Source organism: Pleurodeles waltl, chromosome 3_2, assembly GCF_031143425.1.
Source record: "Pleurodeles waltl isolate 20211129_DDA chromosome 3_2, aPleWal1.hap1.20221129, whole genome shotgun sequence".
NCBI lineage: Eukaryota > Metazoa > Chordata > Amphibia > Caudata > Salamandridae > Pleurodeles > Pleurodeles waltl.
In genome coordinates this window covers 97302214-97327257 of record NC_090441.1, presented here as the reverse complement: position 1 = coordinate 97327257, position 25044 = coordinate 97302214, and the positions used below count along the sequence as shown (strand labels likewise).

The 25044-nt window shown below is 43.2% G+C and overlaps 1 protein-coding gene across 4 annotated transcripts in view; it reads right to left on the bottom strand.

Annotated features, from left to right (window-relative positions):
* Positions 1 to 25044, bottom strand: part of CLIP2 (CAP-Gly domain containing linker protein 2) — a 400768-nt gene that overhangs the window by 40142 nt on the left and 335582 nt on the right. For all 4 annotated transcript variants that reach the window (XM_069226902.1, XM_069226900.1, XM_069226903.1 and 1 more), the window contains 3 exons: positions 16350 to 16407; positions 14553 to 14636; positions 610 to 766 (listed from right to left, as the gene is read on the bottom strand). In XM_069226902.1, coding sequence (XP_069083003.1) covers positions 610 to 766; positions 14553 to 14636; positions 16350 to 16407 — 299 coding nt within the window. The remainder of the gene's footprint in view (positions 1 to 609; positions 767 to 14552; positions 14637 to 16349; positions 16408 to 25044) is intronic.

Here is a 25044-nt window from a genome sequence, read left to right as displayed (position 1 = left end):
GACTAATAGGCCTTGTCTGCCACATGGGGTGTGCCAGCATCCCTAACCAACCTCCCAAATTGCATTGACTGATAGGTGTTACCCCCTTCAGCCAAGATTTTATTACTGGCCATTCCATGCAGGATTGCTGGAAGTAACAACCACAGTGTATCATGCAAGGTCACCAGCAGTAGTGTAAAAAAAAAAGTTTTATCAGTTTTCATTTTGAATGCCTCTGCTTTTCATAGCAGTCTTACGTGCAATGCACCTGGCTCAAGAAAGACCACCAGTAACATGACTCCTCAATCGACCATGAATTACCATTTAAATATTTAGTCTTCAGTATTTCTTCTACAAACATTAGCTTATCAGTTCTGAAAATACCCATATTGTATATCCAATCAACCAAAGAAAAGCTTTTAATTTACTAGGCTTGGATACACATAGAGGAGCTACTCACAGGTAGTTGGAGAATTAGCAGTAGCCACAGAGCTACGTGTTGGAAAACCCTGCACTAGCGCAGGAAGAAAGAAGAAAAAAGAAAACAAACTGTAGGCAAAAAGAGGGGGGGTGACTGAAGTGGTGTCCAGACACGTGTGAACAATCATCAGGCATTGCACCATTACTTACCGTTCCTTTTTGATGAGTTCTTGGCTTATCATGACTAGCTGACCGGACGCATCATGTGTTTTCCTAGACAGAGCTTCCAGTTCGGTTTCCAGCCTCTTCTTTTCTTTCGACAGGCTATCAACCTTCTTATCACTGGCTTTACATTTATTTTCCATTCCTGATGGGGAAAAAAAAATAAAAAAGCAAACATAACCAATCAACAAATTAATATACACAATTTTAAATATTTTTAAATTGCTGCTACACTTGCTGTTCTGTCACGGTTGTTCCATTGGCGAAGGAATAACTCTCAAAGTGTTGGGGCAAATATTTCAGCCTCCGATGCAGCGAGTGAGCAGAACTCCTCACCCTATGCTTCACAGAGGTGGTGTGGTTTTTAACCCCTGAAAACATTTTTAAAAGCATGGAGTTCACTGGTCCATTTTACTGAACACTTTCCTAATAAATTGGCTAAAACCATCCGTTTTACAACAGCACTTGTTTAATATGTATCCAATAATTCAATGGAATGCTAAGCATAGCAAGTATTGGTATCTATATATTGGAAACCTTGTTGTGTAGCAACAGAGCACTGTATATTGTCTCTATCTGTAGATCAGGAGATGATCTATAAAATTGGGAATACATGGGGATTAAACTGGTACAGTTTACATATATTTAGGTACAGAGAAAGAGAGATCAAGTGATTTGCCCATAATTGCACCATGTTGAAACTAGCTCGGGCCGGGATTTGAACAAGGGTCCTCAGATCCCAAAGCAGGTAGCTCGAGCCACTAGGCCATATCCCTTCCCTAAAGATAAGGGAAGGGGCACCAAAAGAAAATTTGAAAAGGGGGAGGGGCAAGTTTCCTAAACCTATTACAGAAAAACAATAAAAGCCCCCGTCTCCTTATCTCATTGGTTTTCCCAAAGAGTTTATGGGGCATGAATCTCAGAATGCCTTTGCAGGGTGAAGGCATCTGCCATCAGCCCATACCTTAACTGTAAAACTGCTGTTCTCAGAAGTAACATGCATGCAGGAGGTAGCTTAGCCAGCCATCTTTCCAGGTACAAGTCTCCTCACCAATACACTTAACAAAACCCCCCTCTTAGTAAACACCTGAACTTGCCAGGACCTTCTTTGTCAATGTTAGAGATCTTTGGGTGATGCACTACAGCTGCCCGGGGTCAAAACCCATGAGACAGCATGAGATCTTCCAAACCACTGGGACATGCAGTTAGGTAGCAGGCATCCCTGGTGACATAAGTGATAGGTGTGTGGGCGGATGCTACTCTAGTACTTACAGCCATTAGGTCAGGGAGGTGAGATGGGTTGCAGAGAGAAATTTGTGTTTTTAGTGGGTGTTCCCTGTTAATGAATAGCTGAGACTCTCCACTGCTGTGATATTCAATATTTTCACAAAGAATGTTTAGGGAGATAGAAAATGATATATGGAAACATCTTTCACCAGTGTATGCTCTCTCAACATTTGCATATCACTCAACTATTCCAAAACGACTCAGGACAACTACAGTTGTTCTACAATAGCAGAGGACAGTTAAAACATTATTATATCACATCCACTTCCCTAGACACCTCAGGGTCAGTGCATACTTACCCTATCAGTGCAGAAATCAGACTGGTTTATTTATCTGGACAACTATTAACGATGAAAGTGGACATTTTTTCAAGATCTACAATATAAGCAAATTTATGCTACACTGTTCAGCATTTTGTTAGCGCATCCACTATTTCTGTTGGAGATGTTTGCTTTTCTGCTGGCAGGTTGGTTTTACTTTCTTTCCACGTAGCACGCCTTATTCACTGAGCGATAATTATTAGATCAAACTGTAGCAAGCTTGAGATTTAATTATAAAGTACTTGAGTGTTCCTTTACACTGTGATTTGCTTGTGGGCAACATGCTGAGATAAAATAACCCTTTCGAAGAAATAAAAAGTTGTGACACCTCCACCTTTCAGGCATTTTGTGAATATCTGCAATATTAATCTTTCTGAATGTAACATCGCATACTGCCTCCATCGCTGGCTGACATCTAATTCTTTAAATCTGGTGGAACCGCTGATTTCCACGGCTCATTTCGCAAACACTAAGATCTCCAGCTCAACACTAAGGAGTGACTTGATGCCCTGTCTCATTTTCTTGTAGAATTACTATAAATGTAATTGCACCATCTTGATTTGTCTTCAGAATGCGTTTCCAAATAATTTTTAATTGAAAATATATTTCGGATATGCTTCTTGCAAAGAGGTGAGGCATAGCACATCATCGCTCTATTTAGGTATAAACTCATAGGCACTGGAAGGATTACCAAGATCCTAGCCTTCCATGCCAAATCCAGACTGATGAAAACATCCCTGCATTAGATACTGTGACCCTCCTCTGTTGCCCCTATGCTTTCTGCTTGCTTGTGTTGGTTCATCAGATTGTATTCCGCAAAGTCATAGGTCCTGGAAAGGTAATATTAAATTTTTGGTTTGTACCAAAAATATACTTCTACATAGATGGGCTGTTACTCTATGCTTCCTTTAACAGCACTGGCCATCCCCACTAGAACATATTGAGAGAGAGAGAGAGAGAGAGAGGGAGAGAGAGAGAGAGAGGGAGAGAGAGAGAGAGAGAGAGAGAGAGAGAGAGAGAGAGAGGGAGAGAGAGAGGGAGAGAGAGAGAGGAGAGAGAGAGAGAGAGAGAGAGAGAGAGAGAGAGAGAGAGAGAGAGAGACAAATCATCTGTGTTTTCATATGTGAGGTCATGAGCCGTACATGGCATGGGCACGAGTATGGTTAGCTGAGCAAACCATAAATGATTAATTAAAGTATTCTTAGGTTTTGTTACATTAAATGCACTTTCAATATGTTGTTTAAATTAATTCCTGAGCTTTTTTTAAAGATACGATAAGCTAACCACAACTTCACTTGAACCTTTTTTTCTGTGAATTTCAGTTTTTTTTATGTATTTCAACCAACTGCAGTTGTGCAGACCTTGTGTGGGAGTCTAACCTGCGATGCCTATGGCCAGGTCCTTCAATTAACCCGCCACAGTTGTCCAATGCCCACTGTGTATAGACTCTGGTCGTACACAGCAGAGGGATTCTGCAGGGCCAAAGTCTCTAACCAGGCCCTACAACCAACCCCATCATGCACAGACTTTTGGCCTGGCAGTGGGAGATAGCCGCGAAGCTTGAACATTAGCCAAGCCCTGGGAACAAGTCACTGCTGACTATGAACCCCTGCTGAGGATAGCCTTTTGCTAAGGGCTAGGGCTTGTTATGCCCTCTGGATGTGTGTGTCAGTGGTTGGCAACTGAACCCGGCCTTTGCCCAGGCCCTTTGACCATCCCACTGCAGACGGGAGCCCTCTTCCCTTCATGGTGTTCATATCGAAGCAACAAGGCACTCAACCAACCCGCCGTAGGTAGAAATTTGCTATAGAAGTTGGCTACAGGGCGATATTTCGTAACTTTTTTTTATAAGATGTATTTTATTTTTATTGTGTAAGGTTCATGCACCCCACTAAGGGGTTAAGGAACCCACGTAGGGATGTTAACACTATACATCCCCGTAGAAATGTAAAATTGTTTAGAATGCTAATTTCTTGATAAATACTAAACCGATTTACCCCAAATCAAGCAAAAGCATTTCCTTGAGTAAAGTCCTACTTTCTTGCCACATATGGTGTAATTTGGTTCAGCTATTTTTCCCATATTGGAGAGCAAGGAATCTTAATGGGAGTAAAACTGGGAACTGTCACTTTTTAGACTCCCCAGTATTTTAGCCACTGCTTGATGTGTCTGCACTAAACTTTCCATGCTCAATCCGCATTGACTTAAACAAAGTTCTTAAGAAATTAAAAATGGCTTTTCAATGAAAACTCTTAAACAGGGCTGGCTCTAGGGCGGTGCGACCTCTCCGGATGCTGACTTCGAGTGGGGGCGTGGCGTTTGCAGGTATATTAAGGTGTTCCTTACCTCAGCAATTTTGGGGCAACAATAAATATGTCAAGATAACCCTGGTGATTAAGGTTCTTCCTGGAGAGAGATCTGAGTTTTCTCTGGTGGAAGTTTTAAGGTAGCGCAGAGGGTTAATATGCCTTCTGCAAAGAACGTGTACCATGCAGATCACAAAGTGCATATAATGCAAATAGATGAGTGGTTTATTACTTTTGTCAGATAGGTCCTACTGTTAATAGCAGTTTATAAGTTAAAATCCTAATACAGAACAGTGAGCTATTAGCTGTCTTCAAAGTACTTGCATATAGCAAGGTATAGGTTAGAGAGTTATGATTTGTCCCCAGTTTTTCATAACCCTAGTGTTGCAAAAAGAGTTAATTTGGGTAGAAATTAATTATTATTAAAGAGAAGCCCTAAACATGGTGTTACATTTTAAATTCTGAGTTTGTGCTTCTTCATACCAAGCATTCTTAAAGTATGCAGCCTAAAAGTATGGATGACATGTGACTCCTACACCTTGCAGGCCTGTCTTATGTAACATTTTTTATACACTGATTTACACACATATGATTGTCTCTGTGTAACCTGTGTGCAATGTAAAGTGCTCTGACACCCTCCACTGTTACGAGTGGTGCTATAAAACTAATTAAAAGCATCTGAGAGAGGGGGGTTATGGAGATGTGAGGGGCACTGTTAAATGGTGGTAGTGAAGGAATCTGTTGTGGAGGTGGTCATTGGGGGCGCCAACAAACACTGTCGCACAGGGCGTCACCAGTGCTAAGGCCGGCTCTGCTCTTAAATAACCATAACTATACACTCTCTCTTGCTCTCTCTCTCTCTTCTAGCCATAGCCCACTCCACCATCATGCACTGCTTATGACCTCACATATATCAATCATGACGTTAAATTACATCATTCATGACATCACTGATTATATTTAAATAACAACATTGTAAAAGTTACTAATTAGATCAACTATTGATTCTGACATTATGCTACAGGACTTGTGAACAAAGAGTAATGCAACCTAAATCGAAAGCTGTCTGTAAGCTTTCAAAAGATGCAAAAAAACACCTGGATATTTCAAAAGTGAAGCACATTTGATGGATGTCATTGTCTTTTTACTTATATTCACCAGAAGAATGGGTGCATTGGGGATAAGATACTTGTAGAGAGCTAGCAGCTGATCATCACTGAACAATAGATAATTTGGTCAACCTTGGCTGTGACGGGCTGAGCTGAGTAGTGTTTTAAGGGGTCATGGAGGACTGGGCGCAGGACTTGGCCACAGGCAAGGCCCTGCAGCCAACCGTGCTGCACACTGCCAAAGACCATGCATACCTACTGTAACCTCTTTGAGGAAATCATGAGAAAAAAACTGTTTGGTTCCTCAATTATCAGCAGAGGGTCAGCATTTTTCATATGGCAAAGTTACCCGAGACCACACCAGAATTCTTAAAATGAGTACAATATCACCAACAAATGATTTATATTTCCCAAAGTAAGCCCCTCTTTACATACTAATTTCTCTGAAATATCTGAACGGATTTGAACCAAACCACAAAACGTACACTTTCTGAGTACAGTTCTAACTTTTTGCCAGATTTGGAGTAATTCCAATCAGGCCTTTTTTCATCTATCTGAGCGCAAAATTTCCTATGGGAATTAACATGGGGTATCGTACTTTTGGGACTATTCCTTTTTCTTGGCTCCCACTTGACAGACCAGCACAAAACGTTCCATGAAAGAGAGCCAAGACGGATGAACCTTTTTTCAAACGTTTCAGAGAGACTAGCCTAACAACGCCAAAGTTATTAGTGAAACCAAAAAATGCTCTTCTTAGCGAAACCCCAACTATCACTTTGTTTTATTTATATATATATATATATATATATATATATATATATATATATATATATATATATATATATATATATATATATATTATATATGGAAAATCTCCATTACCCCGTGTACATTGGTTCATGGCATGCAGTGCTGCAGAGTCACATGCTATGCATTGCTTCCGCCATCTAGTGTTGGGCTCGGAGTGTTACAAGTTGTTTTTCTTCAAAGAAGTCTTCTCGGAGTCACGGGATCGAGTGACTCTTTCTCTCGGTCATACCGCGCATGGGCATCGACTCCATTGTTAGATTGTTTTCCTGCAAAAGGGTGTAGGAAGGAGTGTGTAAGAATATAAATGTTGTATAAAATTAGTAAGTAAAAATAGATGTCCATGCAAATGTAAATGTATATACATATGTACAAATAAGAAAAACTGCAACGACTATAGGCTTCCGGGGAGGAGGGAGGGTGCATGTGAATCTGCAGCACTACATGCCACCAACAGATGTACACTGGGTAAGTGACATTTTCTGTTCGATGGCATGTGTAGCTGCAGATACACATGCTATGCATAGACTACAAAGCAGCTGCTCTCCCCAAAAAATGCGGTGGCTAGCCTGTAGGAGTTGGAGTTGTTTGAAATAATGTTCTTAAGACAGCTTGACCAACACTGGCCTGTTGCTTTGAAAATACATCTACACAGTAATGCTTTGCAAATGTATGTGGTGTAGACCATGTGGTAGCTTTGCAAATGTCTGCCATTGGTATATTTCCTAAAAATGCCATAGAGGCACCTTTTTTCCTAGTGAAATGACCTTTAGGTGTGATTAAAAGTTGTTGTTTTGCCTTAATGTAACATGTTTGAATACATTTAACAATCCATCTAGATAATCCTTGTTTAGAGATAGGATTACCTTTATGTGGCTGTTGGAAGGCAACGAAAAGCTGTTTAGTTTTTCTAAATTCTTTTGTTCTATCCACATAATACATTAGAGCTCTTTTAAGGTCAAGAGTGTGAAGGGCTCTTTCTGCGGTTGAATCTGGCTATGGGAAGAAGACTGGCAAGTCCACTGTTTGGTTTATGTGAAAAGGTGATACAACCGTTGGCAGAAATTTTTGATTAGTTCTACGTACAACTTTATGTTTGTGTACTTGGAAAAAAGGTTCCTCAAGAGTGAATGCCTTTATTTCACTAACTCTTCTTAATGAGGTAATCGCTACTAGGAAAGCAACTTTCCAGGTTAGAAATTGAATCTCACAGGAATGCATGGGTTCAAAAGGTTAGCTCATTAGTCTTGTGAGTACAACATTCAGATTCCAAGCAGGAACTGGTGGTGTTCTAGGTGGAATAATACGTTTTAGTCCTTCCATGAAGGCTTTGATAACTGGAACTCTAAAGAGAGAGGTATGTTGTATAGTCTGCAAATATGCTGATATGGCAGTAAGATGAATTTTAATAGACGAGAAAGCTACATTTGACTTCTGTAAATGAAGTAGGTAGCATACAATATCTTGTATTGATGCTGTAAGTGGGTTAGTACTTTTAGATTGACAGTAATAAACAAATCGTTTCCATTTGTTTGCATAGCATTGTCTAGTTGTAGGCTTGCATGCTTGTTTGAGAACTTCCATGCATTCTAATGGAAGTTGCAAGTATCCAAATTCTATGACTTCAGGAGCCAAATCACTAAGTTGAGAGCACTGGGATTTGGATGTCTGATTTGTCCTTTGTTTTGTGTTAGCAAATCCGGTCTGTTTGGAAGTTTGTAATGAGGTACTACTGACAGGTCCAGGAGTGTTGTGTACCAATGTTGTCGTGCCCACGTGGAGGCTATGAGTATCATGGTGAGAGAGCTCTGACGCAGTTTGCTGACCAGAAATGGAACTAGTGGGAGAGGGGGAAAGCATAAGCAAATATGCCTGACCAGTTGATCCAGAGAGCATTGCCCTTGGACAGAGGGTGTGGATGTCTGGATGCCAAGTTTTGGCATTTTGCATTTTCGCTTCTTGCAAATAGGTCTATTTCTGGTGTCCCCCACATTTGAATGTACTGATGAAGTACCTGAGAGTGAATCTCCCATTCGTGTATCTGTTGGATTCTTTGCCCACGCTCCTGCGTTCACTATTTGAACCTCGATACACGTTGATCAAATCCTCACTAGCTGCCCACCACCATATGGGCTGTTTCTACTTTTTTAACCACAGTTTATTTAAGGTTGAGCTACGTGCCCAACACGACATTAATGTGTGCTTCGATTCTGCATTTTCAAACAGGTTTCGGTTTAACTACTGGCGCATTACCCCTTAGTGAAATCTTCATTACCCGACCGCACGGGTTGTTTCCACTTTTATTTTGACCACGCTGGCTTCCTAATGTCCATATAGTTCGTACAAATCACATTCACGATATTATGTCGCTTTAATCCTACCTGCTTTTCCACACCAATCTCCTTGGTTATTCTTCCCGTGCCTGCAGTCCTCCCTGTTTTTAGACTTACTGGTTATCTCTCACCTTATCAGGATTTTCTTACTGCCTTTTTTAAAACTAGACTCACCACTAGCCTTGAATCTTATCACACAACCCCTGACTCGGATCTTGCTCTATATCAATTACATTGCCTATCGTTCCCCTCATCCAGGCTAAAACCCAATTTGAATTTTTTTATTTTTTCCTGGTACTTTCACAGGTTATGATCACAGGCGTATCAGGGCCTCTTATATCTGCATTATCACACAAGCTCTCTACCTTACGCACCTGCAGCTGCTTGACGCAGCAATACTACTTACAGGTTTACCATTATACTAAGGTATGTTCTTATTTGACCCACTTTTTTCTTTCTTTTCTTTCTCTCAAGTCTAATTTTTATCATAAATTTCTCCTCCAGACTACCTTCTTTGTATGTTCCTACGCTTATTTTCTAATCACCCCTTTTCACATAAGTAGCTATTCACAGCTATACTTATCCCCTCCCCCCGTTCTCTGCTCTCTCTCTCTTTGGTTCATCTCTTTTACTTTCTTTCCAGCCCACTCAACTGATCACTGAGCTACTTTGCTACTTAGCATCACCACTTACCCACATCGGCCAGCTGCCCCAGGTATGAGTTACTTTTGTGTGCCCTCCGGGGCCCCCCGCCCCTGTTACCTCTCTGCTTTCCCACCATGTGCATAACCGTATCTCCCCTTTCTTTGAAGTCTCTACTCACTTTCTCTTCTTAGTTTGTCTTAGTCCTGCACTACTCTCCCACCTGCATACCAATTGCTAGATAACACTGTTTCTACCTACTTAGCACTTAAGATATAAGCTTTCCAACACTTTTATTTTATTTTCAACACTATCCACATGATCACGGTGATTTACTCTGTATTTTCATGCTTCACAATTTGGGTCCCAACCACTACTTACTTTTCTAGCCATGTTCACTAATTACTCACTTACACAAGCTCGTACCACTGGTTACCGGTTTCTGGGTTCCACACCAAATTCTAAAACACACACATATATCCAATGTTTGCTTTCATTACTGTATTACAGCCTTGATGAAGTCACCTGTGTGACGAAACACGTGTTGGCTGTATCTCCATAATGACTCAATGATTTCTAACAACTATAAATAAAGACACCATCTGCAAACAGGATCTGAGACTCGTTTCAACTTCATACTTCTTCCAACCTACAGAACGACATCAGGAATATCTATTCTTGCTTTACTGTTGGACATTACATTCTGTGTGCTGTGGCCTCCTTGTCCCGTGTATCTGTTGGTGTGTTCTGCTTAGGAGATCCGCTAGCTGATTGTGTATTTCTGGGATGTATTCTGGTAGTAGATGAATGTGATTGTGACTTGCCCATTTCCATACTGTTTGGGCTAGAAGGGACAGTTGAGATGAATGTGTCCCACCTTGTTTCTTTAGGTAATACATGGTCGTCATATTGTCTGTTTTTATCAAGACAGTCATGTGTTTGAGAAGTAGTTAAAACACTTTTAGGGCAAGGGACACAGCTAATAATTCTAAATGGTTTATGTGATCATTTAGCTGTTTTGAATTCCCCTTGAATGGTAAGGTTGTTGAGATGAGCTCCCCAACCTATCATCGATGCATCTGTTATTATTGTGGTCTGAGGCACAGGGTCTTGAAATGACCGTCCCTTCATTAAATTGCTGAGATTTCACCATTGAAGGGACCTGGCGGTCTAACAACACTAGATCTTGCAATTGACCCTGTGCATGAGACCATTGCTGTGAGAGGCACTGTTGTAGTGTTCTCATGTTTAGTCTTGCATGCGGTACTATTAATATGCAGGATGCCATCATTCCCAATAGTTTCATAATAAATCTTACAGTGTATTGTTGATTTGGCCGCATTTGTGGTATGAGGTTTTGGAAAGCTTGTATCCTTTGTGTATTTGGATAGGCTAGGGCTTTTTGCGTACTGAGAATAGCACCTAGGTAAGGTTGCACCTGTGCTGGCTGAAGATGGGATTTTTGGTAGTTGAGAGTGAACCCTAATGTATGTAGGGTTTCTACTGTGTACTGAGTGTGTTGTTGACATTGTATAAAATTGCTTGATTTTATTAGCCAATCGTCTAGATAAGGAAAGACATGTATGTGTTGTCTTCTTAGGTAAGCTGCTACTAAGGCTAGACATTTTGTGAATACTCTTGGAGCTGTTGTTATGCCAAATGGCAGAACTTTGAATTGGTAATGTCTTCCTGCTATCACAAACCTTAGGTATTTTCTTTGAGCTGGATGGATGGGTATATGGAAATACACATCTTTGAGGTCTAATGCAGTCATGTAATCTTGTTTTTGTAGTAGTGGAATGACGACCTGCAGAGTTATCATGTGAAAGTGTTCTGACAGGATATATATATTTAATGGTCTGAGATCTAGAATGGGTCTGAGAGTGCCATCCTTTTTGGGAATGAGGAAGTATAGGGAGTATACCCCTGTTCCTTGTTGAGATTTTGGGAGTAATTCTATTGCCTCTTTTAGTAGTAGCAATTGTACTTCTTCTTGTAGTAGAACATTGTGTTCTGGGGACAACCTGTGATAACGTGGAGGAGTGTTTGGAGGGGTAGAAATCAATTTTAGGCAATAACCATTGCGGATAATTGAAAGTACCCATTGGTCTGTGGTGATATTTTGCCATTGGGAGTGGAATTGCTGCAGTCTGCCCCCCACAGGAGATGTGTGGGGTTGTGGCATGCTTAGTAAGTCACTGTTTTGATGGGGTAGTGACATGTTTTGAGGCCTGGAATTTGCCTCTGGCTCTAAAGTGTTGGCCTCTATAAGAGCCTCTTAGTCCCCCAGTCTGATACTGCTGTTGTTGCCCTTGTTTAGGCTAGGAGGTAGAAGCCTCTGTAGATTGTGGCTTGAATCCTCCACTAAATTTCTGCCTACGAAAGGAGCCTCTGTAAGGTGTTGTACATAAGGCTCCCATTGCTTTGGCAGTGTCTGAGTCCTTCCTCAGTTTTTCTATTGTGGTGTCAACTGCAGGACCAAACAGGTGTTTCTTATTGAAAGGCATATTTAGGACTGCCTGCTGTATTTCTGGTTTGAATCCAGAAGAACGTAACCATGCGTATCTGCGTATGCTTACAGCAGTATTCACGCTTCTAGCTGCTGTCAAGAGGAGACCTTATTTGATTATTACTAGTTGCCTGATCCTCTTCAACAATTTGTTGAGCCCTTTTTTGATGTTCCTTTGGCAGGTGTTGTAATATCTCCTGCATCTCGTCCCAGTGAGCTCTATCATACCTTGCTAGCAAGGCTTGTGAATTTGCAATGCGCCATTGGTTAGCTGCCTGTGTAGCTACCCTCTTGCCAGCAGCATCAAATTTTCTGCTTACTTTGTCGGGGGGAGGGGCATCCCCTGACGATTGGCTATTAGCCTTTTTCTGGCAGCTTTGACAACCACTGAGTCTGGAGATACCTGATGTGTAATGTAAGCAGGGTCTGTAGGCGCAGGCTTATATTTCTTGTCTATGCGTAGTTTTAAAACCCTAGCTTTAACAGGCTTGTTAAATATCTCATCTGCAAGTTTGATCATGGCAGGTAACATTGGGAGGCACTAGTAATGTGAGTGCGTGGAGGACAAGGTATTAAAAAGGAAATCCTCTTCTAGAGGCTCACTGTGCGTAGTACGCAGCTGCCCCAGATATGACCTGCACGTATGCAGTTGCATCCTCTATTGGGGAAGGTTTAGAAGGATCTAAGTCTAAGCCATTAGCTGGTATGGGATCTGGATCATACAGATCCCAAGGATCAACCGTATCACCATGAGAATAAGTCTGAGTGAGTTGGTGAAGGCAATGGTTGGGGGGGGGGGGGGTAATGGGTGGTGGTGAAAAAAAAAGTTGTGTGGAGTGTGGGGGAGAGTCTTCTTCGGAGTCGGTGTCCTGGATGGAAACTGCAGTCCGCGCCTGTTCTTCCTCCAGGGTGTCGATATACTCGGTACTCTTCTACGCCATTTTCAGTATCCTGGCTCTCCGGTCACCTAGGGTCTTCTTGGATCGGAACGATCGACAGGCTTCACAATCCTCTTCTTGGTGATAGGGAGAGAGACACAGATTACATACAAGGTGTTGGTCTGTGTATGGAAATTTTGCGTGGCATCGGGGACAGAATCGAAATGGAGTCCGATCCATCAGGCTTTGACGTGGTAGGCCCGAACAGGCCCGAGTTAGGCGCTCGAGCCCAGAAGGGTGAAATTTGGTGTTCAATGGTACTATCGGTTCGACTACAAGTGGAACGCGATCTAAACAATACCGACGATCAAGAAAGCTATCTAAAGTTTCCGATTCGAAATCTCAGAGCGAGAGGAAACATGTCCGAACCCGACAGCGGAAAGAAAACAATGTAACAATGGAGTCAATGCCCATGCACAGTATGACCGAGTGGAGGAGTCACTCGATCCTGTGACTCCGAAAAGACTTCTTAGAAGAAAAACAACTTATAACAGTCTGAGCCCAACACTAGATGGTGGAAGGAATGCATAGCATGTGTATCTGCAGCTACACATGCCATTGAACATATATTTATACACCATTCCATTAAAAAAGAGGAAGCGGCACTTCATCGGCAATGCACTGTTGCACTGAAACCAACGCTGTGTTTTGGCCTCAAAGAAGCCTTTGTCAAACTTGACAAACGCATCTTTGAAGCCCAAACTCGTTGTTGGTTTTCTGCACAATAAAATGGTGCATTGCAGAAAGAGCACCCGTTTTCAAAAAACTGTGATTGATATTTTATTCATGAACCATAAACAATAGCTAAAACTTTTAAATCCGACTAGTACCAATTGTTATCTGCACTTTGAATAGAACAGCTTTTTCAAGCTAACTGCCCCAAAATAAACGTGCACTATAAAAATACATATTGAGCAACATGTAATATCGTCCTATATTGCCACCTCAGGGTTCTGGTGACATTTACAATCCACTCGGCCTTTCCACCTCGTGGTTTAGGATGTCACCAGAACTCGTCCAAGACCATGCTCACTGATGCAAAGGGAAGATTTATGTGAGTCAGCTGAAAGCAACAACTGAGAGGGGCTATTACATTTTTCTTACAAGGGGAAACAAGAATACATTCAAATAAATATAATAGAAATACAGTTTCTTTTTTAATCTACTTTCTCGTTGTTCAAGGAATTAAAGACCCCCTTTCCCAAAATTCTGTTTATTGCTTTCAGCTGCCTCTGCTTTTCTGCATAGACTGTGTTCTTCGTATCATGTAACTAAGTTATGTAAGGTGGTGGACTGACAGATTAAAATCCCTCCATCGCCAGTTCATTCAGCTTTCAGTTTCCTCCCTCTCCTATGTAAACGTCTTATACTGCCTTCTCTTCCTTTCTGATACTTTACAATGTTTCTGCTCTTGCATACATTCACTTCGTGCTTCCTTCTCCTTCATGATACACTTGCCCTATGTGTCATTCTGTTTTTTTGTACCTCCTCTCCATACCTTGTCTCTTTTTTAACACCCTTAAGTGAAATACTTCCTTCTAATCATGTTCGCCTACCTTTGATCTGCTTCTGTGAAGAATCCGCTACACTTTGTGCCTTGGGAGACAGGGGTGGGGAATAGATCCAGCTTGATAAGACATTGTTAGAAAACACTCTAACAGTAAAACAGTTTCAACTCACCCCCTATTTGGGCCCTCAGGGTGTCGACGTGGGATGACAAGGACGCAATCTCTTTTTCCCTTTTGCTCAGCTTGGCCTGCAGTTCTTTCAAAGAAAAGATTGAATGCAAACATGAGTTTCCATATCGCATTTAATTACAATACCTGTTTTAACTGAACTGCTTCCAAACACCCAGGCACACACACTGTATCACTGGCAGGTGCGCACCCAACAAGCATCTTTATTGTCATGTTGACCCAGATTTCAACTGCAATCTGCACTCCTAACCCTACCCAACAGCATCCTATACTACACCTTCCCGCATTCTCTCAGTCAACCTTACATGGCAACATCCCTTCCTTAAACAGTCTACACCATCTGACTTTTCCCTGACCTCATCCACTGTCCCATTTTACATTGATTAGTGATGCTACTCTGCAGCAGCAGTTGTTTCATGCAAAAGGTACAACTATCAGGCCGCTGCACAACCAGTGTAATTGTGAATGTAAGCACATCATGTATGGTGATGTAAAATGGGCTCACAGTCTGTGTTCAGGAAAATACCTACTGAAATTAAGCAGAGGGCATCTAAACTTACGTTTACAGTGATGATTTTCACTCCAACACTGGGATTTTTTCCTTTAGCTGCCTACAGTTCAAGTACGTCCTAGTCAGGACATGCGCTTGAGGGCATTAGTTAATGAAGAAGGAAGTGGAGCTAGGGACATAACTTAATCTGGCAATTTAGATTCTGTGCCTTTCATGCAGTCAGGTTCTAGTAGCAAACTGACATATCTCAATAACCTTTTTTAGGATCCATTTGCTAAGTAGATTTAGCTCTTCTAAGGTTTGTACATATTTTTGTGAGTCGAAAGTTTTCCTGCTACAGAATATTGAGGAATATGAGGACTATTTTCCCATCAACCTTATTTAAATCTTGATGCAAAATACAGAAGTAACGCACAGCTGTAGCGATACAGGCTATTACCGGTGTTAAGCATTTTTCTGAAAAGATGGGGAATAATTTATGGCCAGGAGGTTACAAGTCTGTGCTTTCCACATCCTTAGCGGGTGGCACTTAGTAATGGTATGACTGTGAGATTTTGTGGTAATTACAAGATTGGGTAAATACAGCAGAATGGTAAGTAGTTCAACCTTTACGCTGTTCAGCTGCATTTCTACTGCCTTCTAAACGAGGGCAGTAGGACTGCTTATTTTCTCCTTGTCTAGTATTTGGCTGCTTTATAGCCAGGTTAAAAGTTACAGCATGAAGGCGTTGACAATGATTGGATAATTAATGGAGTAAGGGGAAATGGATGGGGTATTTGGGTGATTGTGGCAGAGAGGGGCTGGTGGACTGAGGTCACAAAGGAGTCACACAGATTATGGCTTCCAGTAGGTTGGAGATCCTATGGGGTGACTCGTGGGTGTGGGATGGTGTGCTAACTAAGGATATTGCTGGGTATGGTATGGAATGGAGATTGTAAGTGGAATCCGGGTGAATATGTTTACATGCATGAAATATGCCTATTGGGTGGGTTCCTGCTGGTGAAATAGAGCGAAAGGATGAGCAAGAATGACCAGGAACAACTTGATCTGGTTGAGAATGTGGCTTGAAAGGGTGACTAAATGGTGGTGGTTGGAGACAAGGTAGTATGAAAGGGAAATGGAGGAGTACTGGTTAAAGGTGGCATAAGGCATGGCATGGACTGATTGTATTCCGACAGAAGGATGAAGTGGCACTGATAGGAGGAGACACTTGATTAATAGAGTATGTTTATTACAAGCTGTGCATGAAAGTAACTCAGAGAAGACTACCTTCCATTGTCTGTTTCACTTTCATCTTTTCTTCGGAAATGTCATTAGTGTCGATCATCTGAAAGAATAAATACATATTTGTAACAAAATACAAGCATTAAGAGATAATTCTTACAGTGCATGTGATTCATCAACCTATTCAAAGTGGGTTTGAAATCCAAGCCGAAAAGCATAACTATTTACCTAATGCAACAGTTGCTTGTAGTGTTCAGTATGCATCAGCCAACATTAAAGCATCAGTTACTTTTGAGGGCATTTGTGAGTTGCACTGCAGTAGTATTTTTTTATGTACTCTTAAAGGCCTTTGTGAACCGGCCCCAAAAAAGTGAACTCCATATTGGGGAAAAAAGGCAGAACGGGAAAAGTTCTTTTTATTTGTACAAAATGGATATGAATAGTCACATTTCAATTCCACTTTAGATATATGGGGCCAGATTTATCAAAGCTTTTGTGTTACCTTTGTGCCACGTAAGGTAAGGCAGGGCAATGCAAAACCTACAATGAGATTTACCAGGCAACGCAAGGCCACCTTGCGTGGCCCTGTGTGGCTTGGTTAATCTAGAGTAACAGAAGGCAGTCAAGTCGCCCCAGGCAGGCATGCCATTGGTGGAGTGTAGGTGTTCCCACCCATCCACCCAGGGATTTTGGTGCATTCCCAGTGTAACATGGGTGGGAGACCTGGGAGTGCACCAAAATACTACTCCTTCCCAGGGGAGGTGGAACTCCCAGGGGAGAATGAAAATGTCACTTACCCAGTGTACATCTGTTTGTGGCATTAGTCGCTGCAGATTCACATGTTGTGCATAGCCCGCCATCTGGTGTTGGGTCGGAGTGTTACAAGTTGTTTTTCTTCGAAGAAGTCTTTCGAGTCACGAGACCGAGGGACTCCTCCTCTTTTGCTTCCATTGCGCATGGGCGTCGACTCCATCTTCGATTGTTTTCCCCGCAGAGGGTGAGGTAGGAGTTGTGTGTGTTAGTAATAGTGCCCATGCAATGGAGTGAATAAGTATGTACCAATTAAGGTTTAAGTAATATATTTACAAATGTACAAAGTTGAAGATAACTTCCAAACGGCTACAGGCTCCCGGGGAGGCGGGTGGGCACATGTGAATCTGCAGCGACTAATGCCACGAACAGATGTACACTGGGTAAGTGACATTTTCAGTTCGATGGCATGTGTAGCTGCAGATACACATGTTGTGCATAGACTAGTAAGCAGTTATCTCCCCAAAAGCGGTGGCTCAGCCTGTAGGAGTGGAAGTAGTCTGAAATAAAGTTCTTAGTACGGCTTGACCTACTGTGGCTTGTTGTGCGGATAGCACGTCTACACAGTAGTGCTTAGTAAATGTGTGAGGCGTAGACCATGTGGCTGCCTTACATATCTCGTGCATTGGAATATTCCCTAGGAAGGCCATGCTAGCGCCTTTCTTTCGGGTTGAGTGTGCCCTTGGTGTAATGGGCAGCTCCCTTTTTGCTTTAAGGTAGCAGATTTGGATGCACTTAACTATCCATCTGGCTATACCCTGTTTTGATATTGGGTTTCCTGTATGAGGTTTTTGGAATGCAATAAACAGTTGTTTTGTCTTTCTGATTTCTTTTGTTCTGTCAATGTAGTACATTAGTGCTCTTCTGATGTCTAATGTATGTAGTGCCCTTTCAGCTACCGAGTCTGGCTGTGGGAAGAACACTGGTAGTTCTACCGTTTGATTTAAGTGGAACGGTGAAATAACCTTTGGTAGAAATTTAGGATTGCTTCTTAGGACTACCTTATTTTTGTGTATTTGGATAAAAGGTTCTTGTATTGTAAACGCCTGAATTTCACTTACTCTTCTTAGAGATGTGATGGCGATGAGAAATGCAACCTTCCAGGTTAGGAATTGTATTTTGCAAGAATGCATGGGTTCAAAAGGTGGACCCATGAGTCTTGTTAAGACGATGTTGAGGTTCCATGAAGGAACGGGTGGTGTCCTTGGTGGTATAATTCTTTTGAGGCCTTCCATAAACGCTTTAATGACAGGTATCCTAAATAGTGAAGTTGAATGGGTAATCTGCAGGTATGCAGATATTGCTGCGAGGTGTATTTTAATGGAAGAGAAGGCCAGGTTCGATTTTTGTAAGTGTAGTAAGTAACCCACTACATCCTTTGGAGATGCGTGTAATGGTTGAATTTGATTATTATGGCAGTAGCAAAGAAACCTTTTCCATTTGCTTGCATAGCAGTGTCTAGTGGATGGTCTTCTAGCTTGCTTTATGACTTCCATACATTCTTGGGTGAGGTTTAAGTGTCCGAATTCTAGGATTTCAGGAGCCAGATTGCTAGATTCAGCGATGCTGGGTTTGGATGCCTGATCTGTTGTTTGTGTTGTGTTAACAGATCTGGCCTGTTGGGTAACGTGACGTGGGGTACTACTGATAGGTCTAGCAGTGTTGTGTACCAAGGTTGCCTTGCCCATGTTGGTGCTATCAGTATGAGTTTGAGTTTGTTTTGACTCAATTTGTTTACTAGATATGGAAGGAAAGGGAGAGGGGGAAAAGCGTACGCAAATATCCCTGACCAGTTCATCCATAGGGCATTGCCTTGAGACTGCCTGTGTGGGTATCTGGATGCGAAGTTTTGGCATTTTGCGTTCTCCTTTGTTGCAAATAAGTCTATTTGAGGTGTTCCCCAAATTTTGAAGTAAGTGTTTAGAATTTGGGGGTGAATTTCCCATTCGTGGACCTGTTGGTGATCTCGAGAGAGATTGTCTGCAAGTTGATTCTGGATCCCTGGAATAAACTGTGCTATTAGGCGAATGTGGTTGTGAATTGCCCATTGCCACATTTTCTGTGCCAGGAGGCACAGCTGTGTCGAGTGTGTCCCCCCCTGTTTGTTTAGATAATACATTGTTGTCATGTTGTCTGTTTTGACAAGAATGTACTTGTGGGTTATGATGGGTTGGAATGCTTTTAACGCTAGGAAAACTGCTAGCAGTTCGAGGTGATTTATATGCAGCTTTGTTTGATGTACGTCCCATTGTCCTTGGATGCTGTGTTGATTGAGGTGTGCTCCCCACCCTGTCATGGAAGCATCTATTGTTATTACGTATTGTGGCACTGGGTCTTGGAAAGGCCGCCCCTTGTTTAAATTTATACTGTTCCACCATAGAAGCGAGATGTATGTTTGGCGGTCTATTAACACCAGATCTAGAAGGTGACCCTGTGCTTGTGACCATTGGGATGCTAGGCACTGTTGTAAGGGCCTCATGTGCAGTCTTGCGTTCGGGACAATGGCTATGCATGAGGACATCATGCCTAGGAGTTGTAATACCATCTTTGCCTGTATTTTTTGTGTTGGATACATGGTTTGTATAACTTTTAGGGAATTTTGAACCCTTTGTGGACTTGGAGTGGCTATTCCCCTTGTTGTGTCTATTGTTGCTCCTAGGTATTGCTGTACTTTGCACGGCAGAATGTGTGATTTTGCATAGTTGACGGAGAAACCGAGTTTGTAGAGGGTTTGTATGACCTGATCTGTGTGGTGTGAACACTTTGTCAGTGAGTTGGTCTTGATTAGCCAATCGTCTAGATACGGGAATACGTGTATTTGCTGCCTTCTGATGTGTGCAGCTACTACTGCTAGGCATTTTGTAAAGACTCTTGGTGCGGTTGTTATACCGAACGGCAATACTTTGAATTGGTAATGTATTCCTTTGAATACGAACCTTAGGTATTTCCTGTGCGAGGGATGTACCGGTATGTGGAAATACGCGTCTTTGAGATCTAAGGTTGTCATGTAGTCTTGTTGCTTTAGCAATGGTAACACTTCTTGTAGCGTGACCATGTGAAAGTGTTCTGATTTGATGTAGGTGTTTAGTGTTCTGAGATCTAGGATTGGTCTCAGTGTTTTGTCCTTTTTTGGTATTAGAAAGTACAGTGAGTAAACTCCTGTGTTTATTTGTGTACCTGGTACCAGTTCTATTGCGTTCTTTTGCAGTAATGCTTGAACTTCTATTTCCAGAAGGTCTGAATGCTGTTTTGATATATTCTGTGTTTTTGGTGGTATATTTGGAGGGATTTGGAGAAATTCTATGCAATAACCATGTTGGATAATTGCTAAGACCCAAGTGTCTGTTGTTATTTCCTCCCAAGATTGGTAATACTGACTTATTCTTCCCCCCACTGGTGTTGTGTGGAGGGGATGAGTGACCTGTGAGTCACTGTTTGGTTGCAGGTGTTTTTGGGCTTTGAAATTTTCCCCTGTTTCTAGGGAATTGTCCTCCTCTGTACTGGCCCCGAAAGCCTCCCCTTTGGTACTGTCCCTGGTAGGTAGACGGTGTTGAATGTGAGGTACTGGCTTGTGTGGCCTGACCCCGAAACCCCCCTCTGAAGGTTGTTTTGCGGAAGGTGCCGAAAGTGCCTCTGCCCTGCGGGGAATAGAGTGCGCCCATGGCCTTGGCAGTGTCAGTGTCCTTTTTTAGCTTCTCAATTGCCGTGTCCTCTTCAGGTCCGAACAATTGTTGCTCATTGAATGGCATATTGAGCACCGCTTGCTGTATCTCCGGTTTAAAGCCAGATGTTCGTAACCACGCGTGCCTTCTTATGGTTACTGCTATGTTAATTGTTCTTGCAGCTGTGTCCGCTGCATCCATAGAGGAGCGTATTTGGTTATTGGAGATGTTTTGTCCCTCCTCAACCACCTGTTTCGCCCTTTTTTGTAAATCTTTGGGTAGATGCTCGATGAGGTGCTGCATCTCGTCCCAATGGGCTCTGTCATATCGCGCTAGGAGCGCTTGAGAGTTAGCGATGCGCCACTGGTTTGCAGCTTGTACTGCGACCCTTTTTCCGGCTGCGTCGAACTTGCGGCTTTCTTTATCCGGAGGTGGTGCATCGCCTGATGTGTGAGTTGGCTCTCTTGCGAGCTGCCCCTACTACAACTGAATCTGGTGGCAGTTGTGAGGTGATGAAAGCAGGGTCTGTGGGCGGTGCTTTATATTTTTTTTCCACCCTTGGTGTTATTGCTCTACTCTTGACAGGCTCTTTGAAGATTTGCTTTGCGTGCCTTAGCATTCCTGGGAGCACAGGCAGGCACTGGTAGGTGCTATGGGTGGAGGAGAGGGTGTTGAAAAGGAAGTCATCCTCAACAGGTTCCGAGTGTAGCGACACGTTATGGAACTCTGCTGCCCTAGCTACCACCTGTGAATACGCTGAGCTGTCCTCTGGTGGTGAGGGCTTGGTAGGATACGCCTCCGGACTGTTGTCTTACACTGGGGCGTCGTATAGGTCCCAAGCGTCCTGGTCATCTTGGTTCATGGTGGTGTGAGCCGGTGAGTGTGACGGAGTCTGTGCCGGTGATATGTGAGTTACAGGTGGAGGAGAGGGTGGCGGAGTTACCTTCTTCACCACTTTTGTTTGTGGTGCTTGTTCCTGTGTTTGGAACTCAAGTCTCCTTTTTCTCCTAATAGGTGGAAGGGTGCTGATCTTCCCTGTTCCACTCTGTATGAAGATCCGCTTTTGAGTGTGGTCTACTTCAGTGGTCTGTAACTCTTCCTCGAATCTATGTTTGCGCATTTGAGAGGACAGTGAGTGCTCCTCTGAATATGAGCTGGTAGTTGGCTCGGTTGCCGGTCGTTTCGGCACCGAAACTATGTCCTTACTCGTTTTCGGCTCTGAGGCGACTTTTCTCTTTTTTGGAGTCTAAATTTCTCGGCGTCGATCCTCCTCGGTGCCGCTGTCTCTGCGTCGAGCAGCTTCGGCTCCGCTGTCTCGCCGTCGATCTTTTTCGGCAGCACTTTCTCGGTCCCGAGATTGCTGCGTGCCTGTGTCTCGACCCGAGTCGGACGATCTCGGCACTAGTTCGGCCTTTTTCGGTGCCGATGGGCGGTCACCGACTTTATGGGTTGAGCCATGGCCTGTTGGCAGTGGCGTCCCCTGGGCCTTGTCTGTTTTCTTGTGTGCTGGCTTCGACGTCTTACTCACTGTTTCTTGGACGTCGAATTCCTCCGAGTCCGATTCATGGATAGAGAAGGCTTCCTCTTCTTCTCCTTGTTCCTTGAACTCTCGGTGTCCTGTCGGCGTGGACGCCATCTGTAATCTTCTGGCTCGCCGGTCACGGAGCGTTTTTCGGGATCGAAACGCACGACAGGCCTCACAAGTTTCTTCCTTGTGCTCGGGCGACAGGCACAGGTTACAGACCAAATGTTGGTCTGTATATGGGTATTTGTTGTGGCATTTAGGACAGAATCGGAACGGGGTCCGTTCCATCAGCCTCGATGTTACACGCGGTCGGGCCGACCAGGCCCCGACGGGGGATCGAAATTACCCCGAAGGGCTACCGGAGCTCTTCACGATTCGATTCGGTGTCGATTCTATCTAACCCGATCCCGAACGCAACAATACGACGTAATTTTCCGAATTTTTAACTATCTTTCCGTTCCGAAACCCGGAGCGAAAAGGAACACGTCCGAACCCGATGGCGGAAAGAAAACAATCGAAGATGGAGTCGACGCCCATGCGCAATGGAAGCAAAAGAGGAGGAGTCCCTCGGTCTCGTGACTCGAAAGACTTCTTCGAAGAAAAACAACTTGTAACACTCCGACCCAACACCAGATGGCGGGCTATGCACAACATGTGTATCTGCAGCTACACATGCCATCGAACATATGTTTATTCTGCAGCACACATAAAATGAGGAAAAAGCCTCAGGGGATTGTTTTTGTGCAGCACGGTGTCCCTTACTGCACAAAACAATCCTGCCTGCAATGCAGGCACCCTTCCACCACGGCACTCGCCTCCCATTCCTTAATGGACTTTGCGCTAATAATCCACATACGACCTAAGAATTTAGCAACGCAGCAAGTATAAAGTGGGCTGGGGCCCGTACGCAAAATCCTTAGCGCAAGAGGTTTGAGTCTCTTTAAGTGAGGAATTTCATATACACCACAAGCAAAGAGTACGTGAGGGACAGATTCAGTGGCAGACTTACAACCGGGACATAGGGGCGACACAACAGAAATTGATGCCCAGCGATCCATGAAGGATCTTAAGGGAAGTGTGCCAAATTTAAACTGAATATACACTTTCCTATCTCTAGGTGAGGTAATAAAATCTAAATAAGGTTCGAAGGCACTGGTGGGTTTAAAATCCATAAACGAATACACCAGGTGCCTTCTATCACACAAGGCTCTCTCATTTCAGCGGACCCAAGACCAGTAGCGCTTCTTCAGTTGGGCCGTTGACAAAATAGTTTCCAGCTGCTTGGCTTTCCATGTGGCCAGCAGGCCTAGCCAGGTGAGCAGCTGCTTGATATCATAAAACCATGCTACGTTATTTGAAGTATCACATTTGACCACTTCCCAAACTGCCTCAGCATACAGGGCGAGTTCCTGTGTGGTCATCAATCTTCTCCAGTATAGTGGGGGCTGAAGCCGGGCCTGATCCCTAATGGATTTCCAGCTTATATCACGTTTCAAAGGTAAAAGCGGGGTGCTTGCAAGCAAATGGACAAGATTCCTCAAACATTTGTGCTCAGAGCTCAAGAACTGATCCCACGGCTTGCAGCTCATAGATGTGCTTGACGACTGCAACTGGTTTACATTCCGAAGCTCTATGCTCAAAATGTTACCCGGCATCCCCATGTCATGCACCACAGACCACAATGTTTGGCGAGGGACCAGGTCAAAAGCAGCATTTAAGTCAATAAATGCCACACATAGGCTGCCCCGACCTATTAGTAATACAAACGCATAAACTGAAAAACCTGATCTATTGTGCTCGTCTTAGCTCTAAAACCTGCCTGGTAGGGCATCAAGATATTCAGGTCCTCGATCCACGCCTGCACCTTGGTCAACACTGCATGACTAAATACTTTCTGGGCCACATACATTTTAAAACTTATTGGTCTATAATTATTAGGAGAAATCCTTGCCCCCTTTTTAGGTCGAGCACGCAAGCGTTTTTCGAACTGTTGTAAGTATTCCGTGGGCTTTTACCATGCCCATCTCACGCTCATCACTTTCAATCATTCGTGGGCTTGCCTTTCAAAACTCCCTTGATGTCATTGCTAAATGCTTTACATTTGTCCCGCCTTGGGGTGGTTTTGTTACGGCCTTGCAGACTGACCCTTTTACATGGATTATTGCACAATTGCTGATATACTTCATCGTGGGCAAACAATGTTTTCTTTTGCCTCTCCTTCATGCTCCATGGTGGCCATGGCGCTCACAGCATAGAACAGCGCGAACTCCCCTGGCTGTATTGAAGCTCGGGTCACGTTGTTCACACTGTTACCTAATCAGAGTAATTTCTTTTGGCTCTCCCCTTCATGCTCCATAGCTTTTATAAAAACACTTGTAATTGATAAAAGCTTTACGTGAAAAATGCAGAAACTCTCAAAGTGGCTCTCCTGACAGCGGGAGAGTCGATACTACAATAGTCACTGCACTCAGGAAAGTCGCCCCATAATGCTTTGCAGGCAGTTACTTTTAGAAAACATTTTTGCTCATAACTCAGCCTGTGGTGGTTCTAGGACAATGGGACCACCACCAAAATATCCATGACAACGTGCCTTTTCTGTCTACACCATCTCTGGGTCCCCAGACTAGGTTAGTGGGGACCCCAAAATAATAACCCAGCCCACCATTCAATGTCTGTTGAAGCTCTCTCATGGCTGGAACTTTTGTTTTAGAGGTGGGAGTAGTGTGTTTCTTAAGGGCCTTGT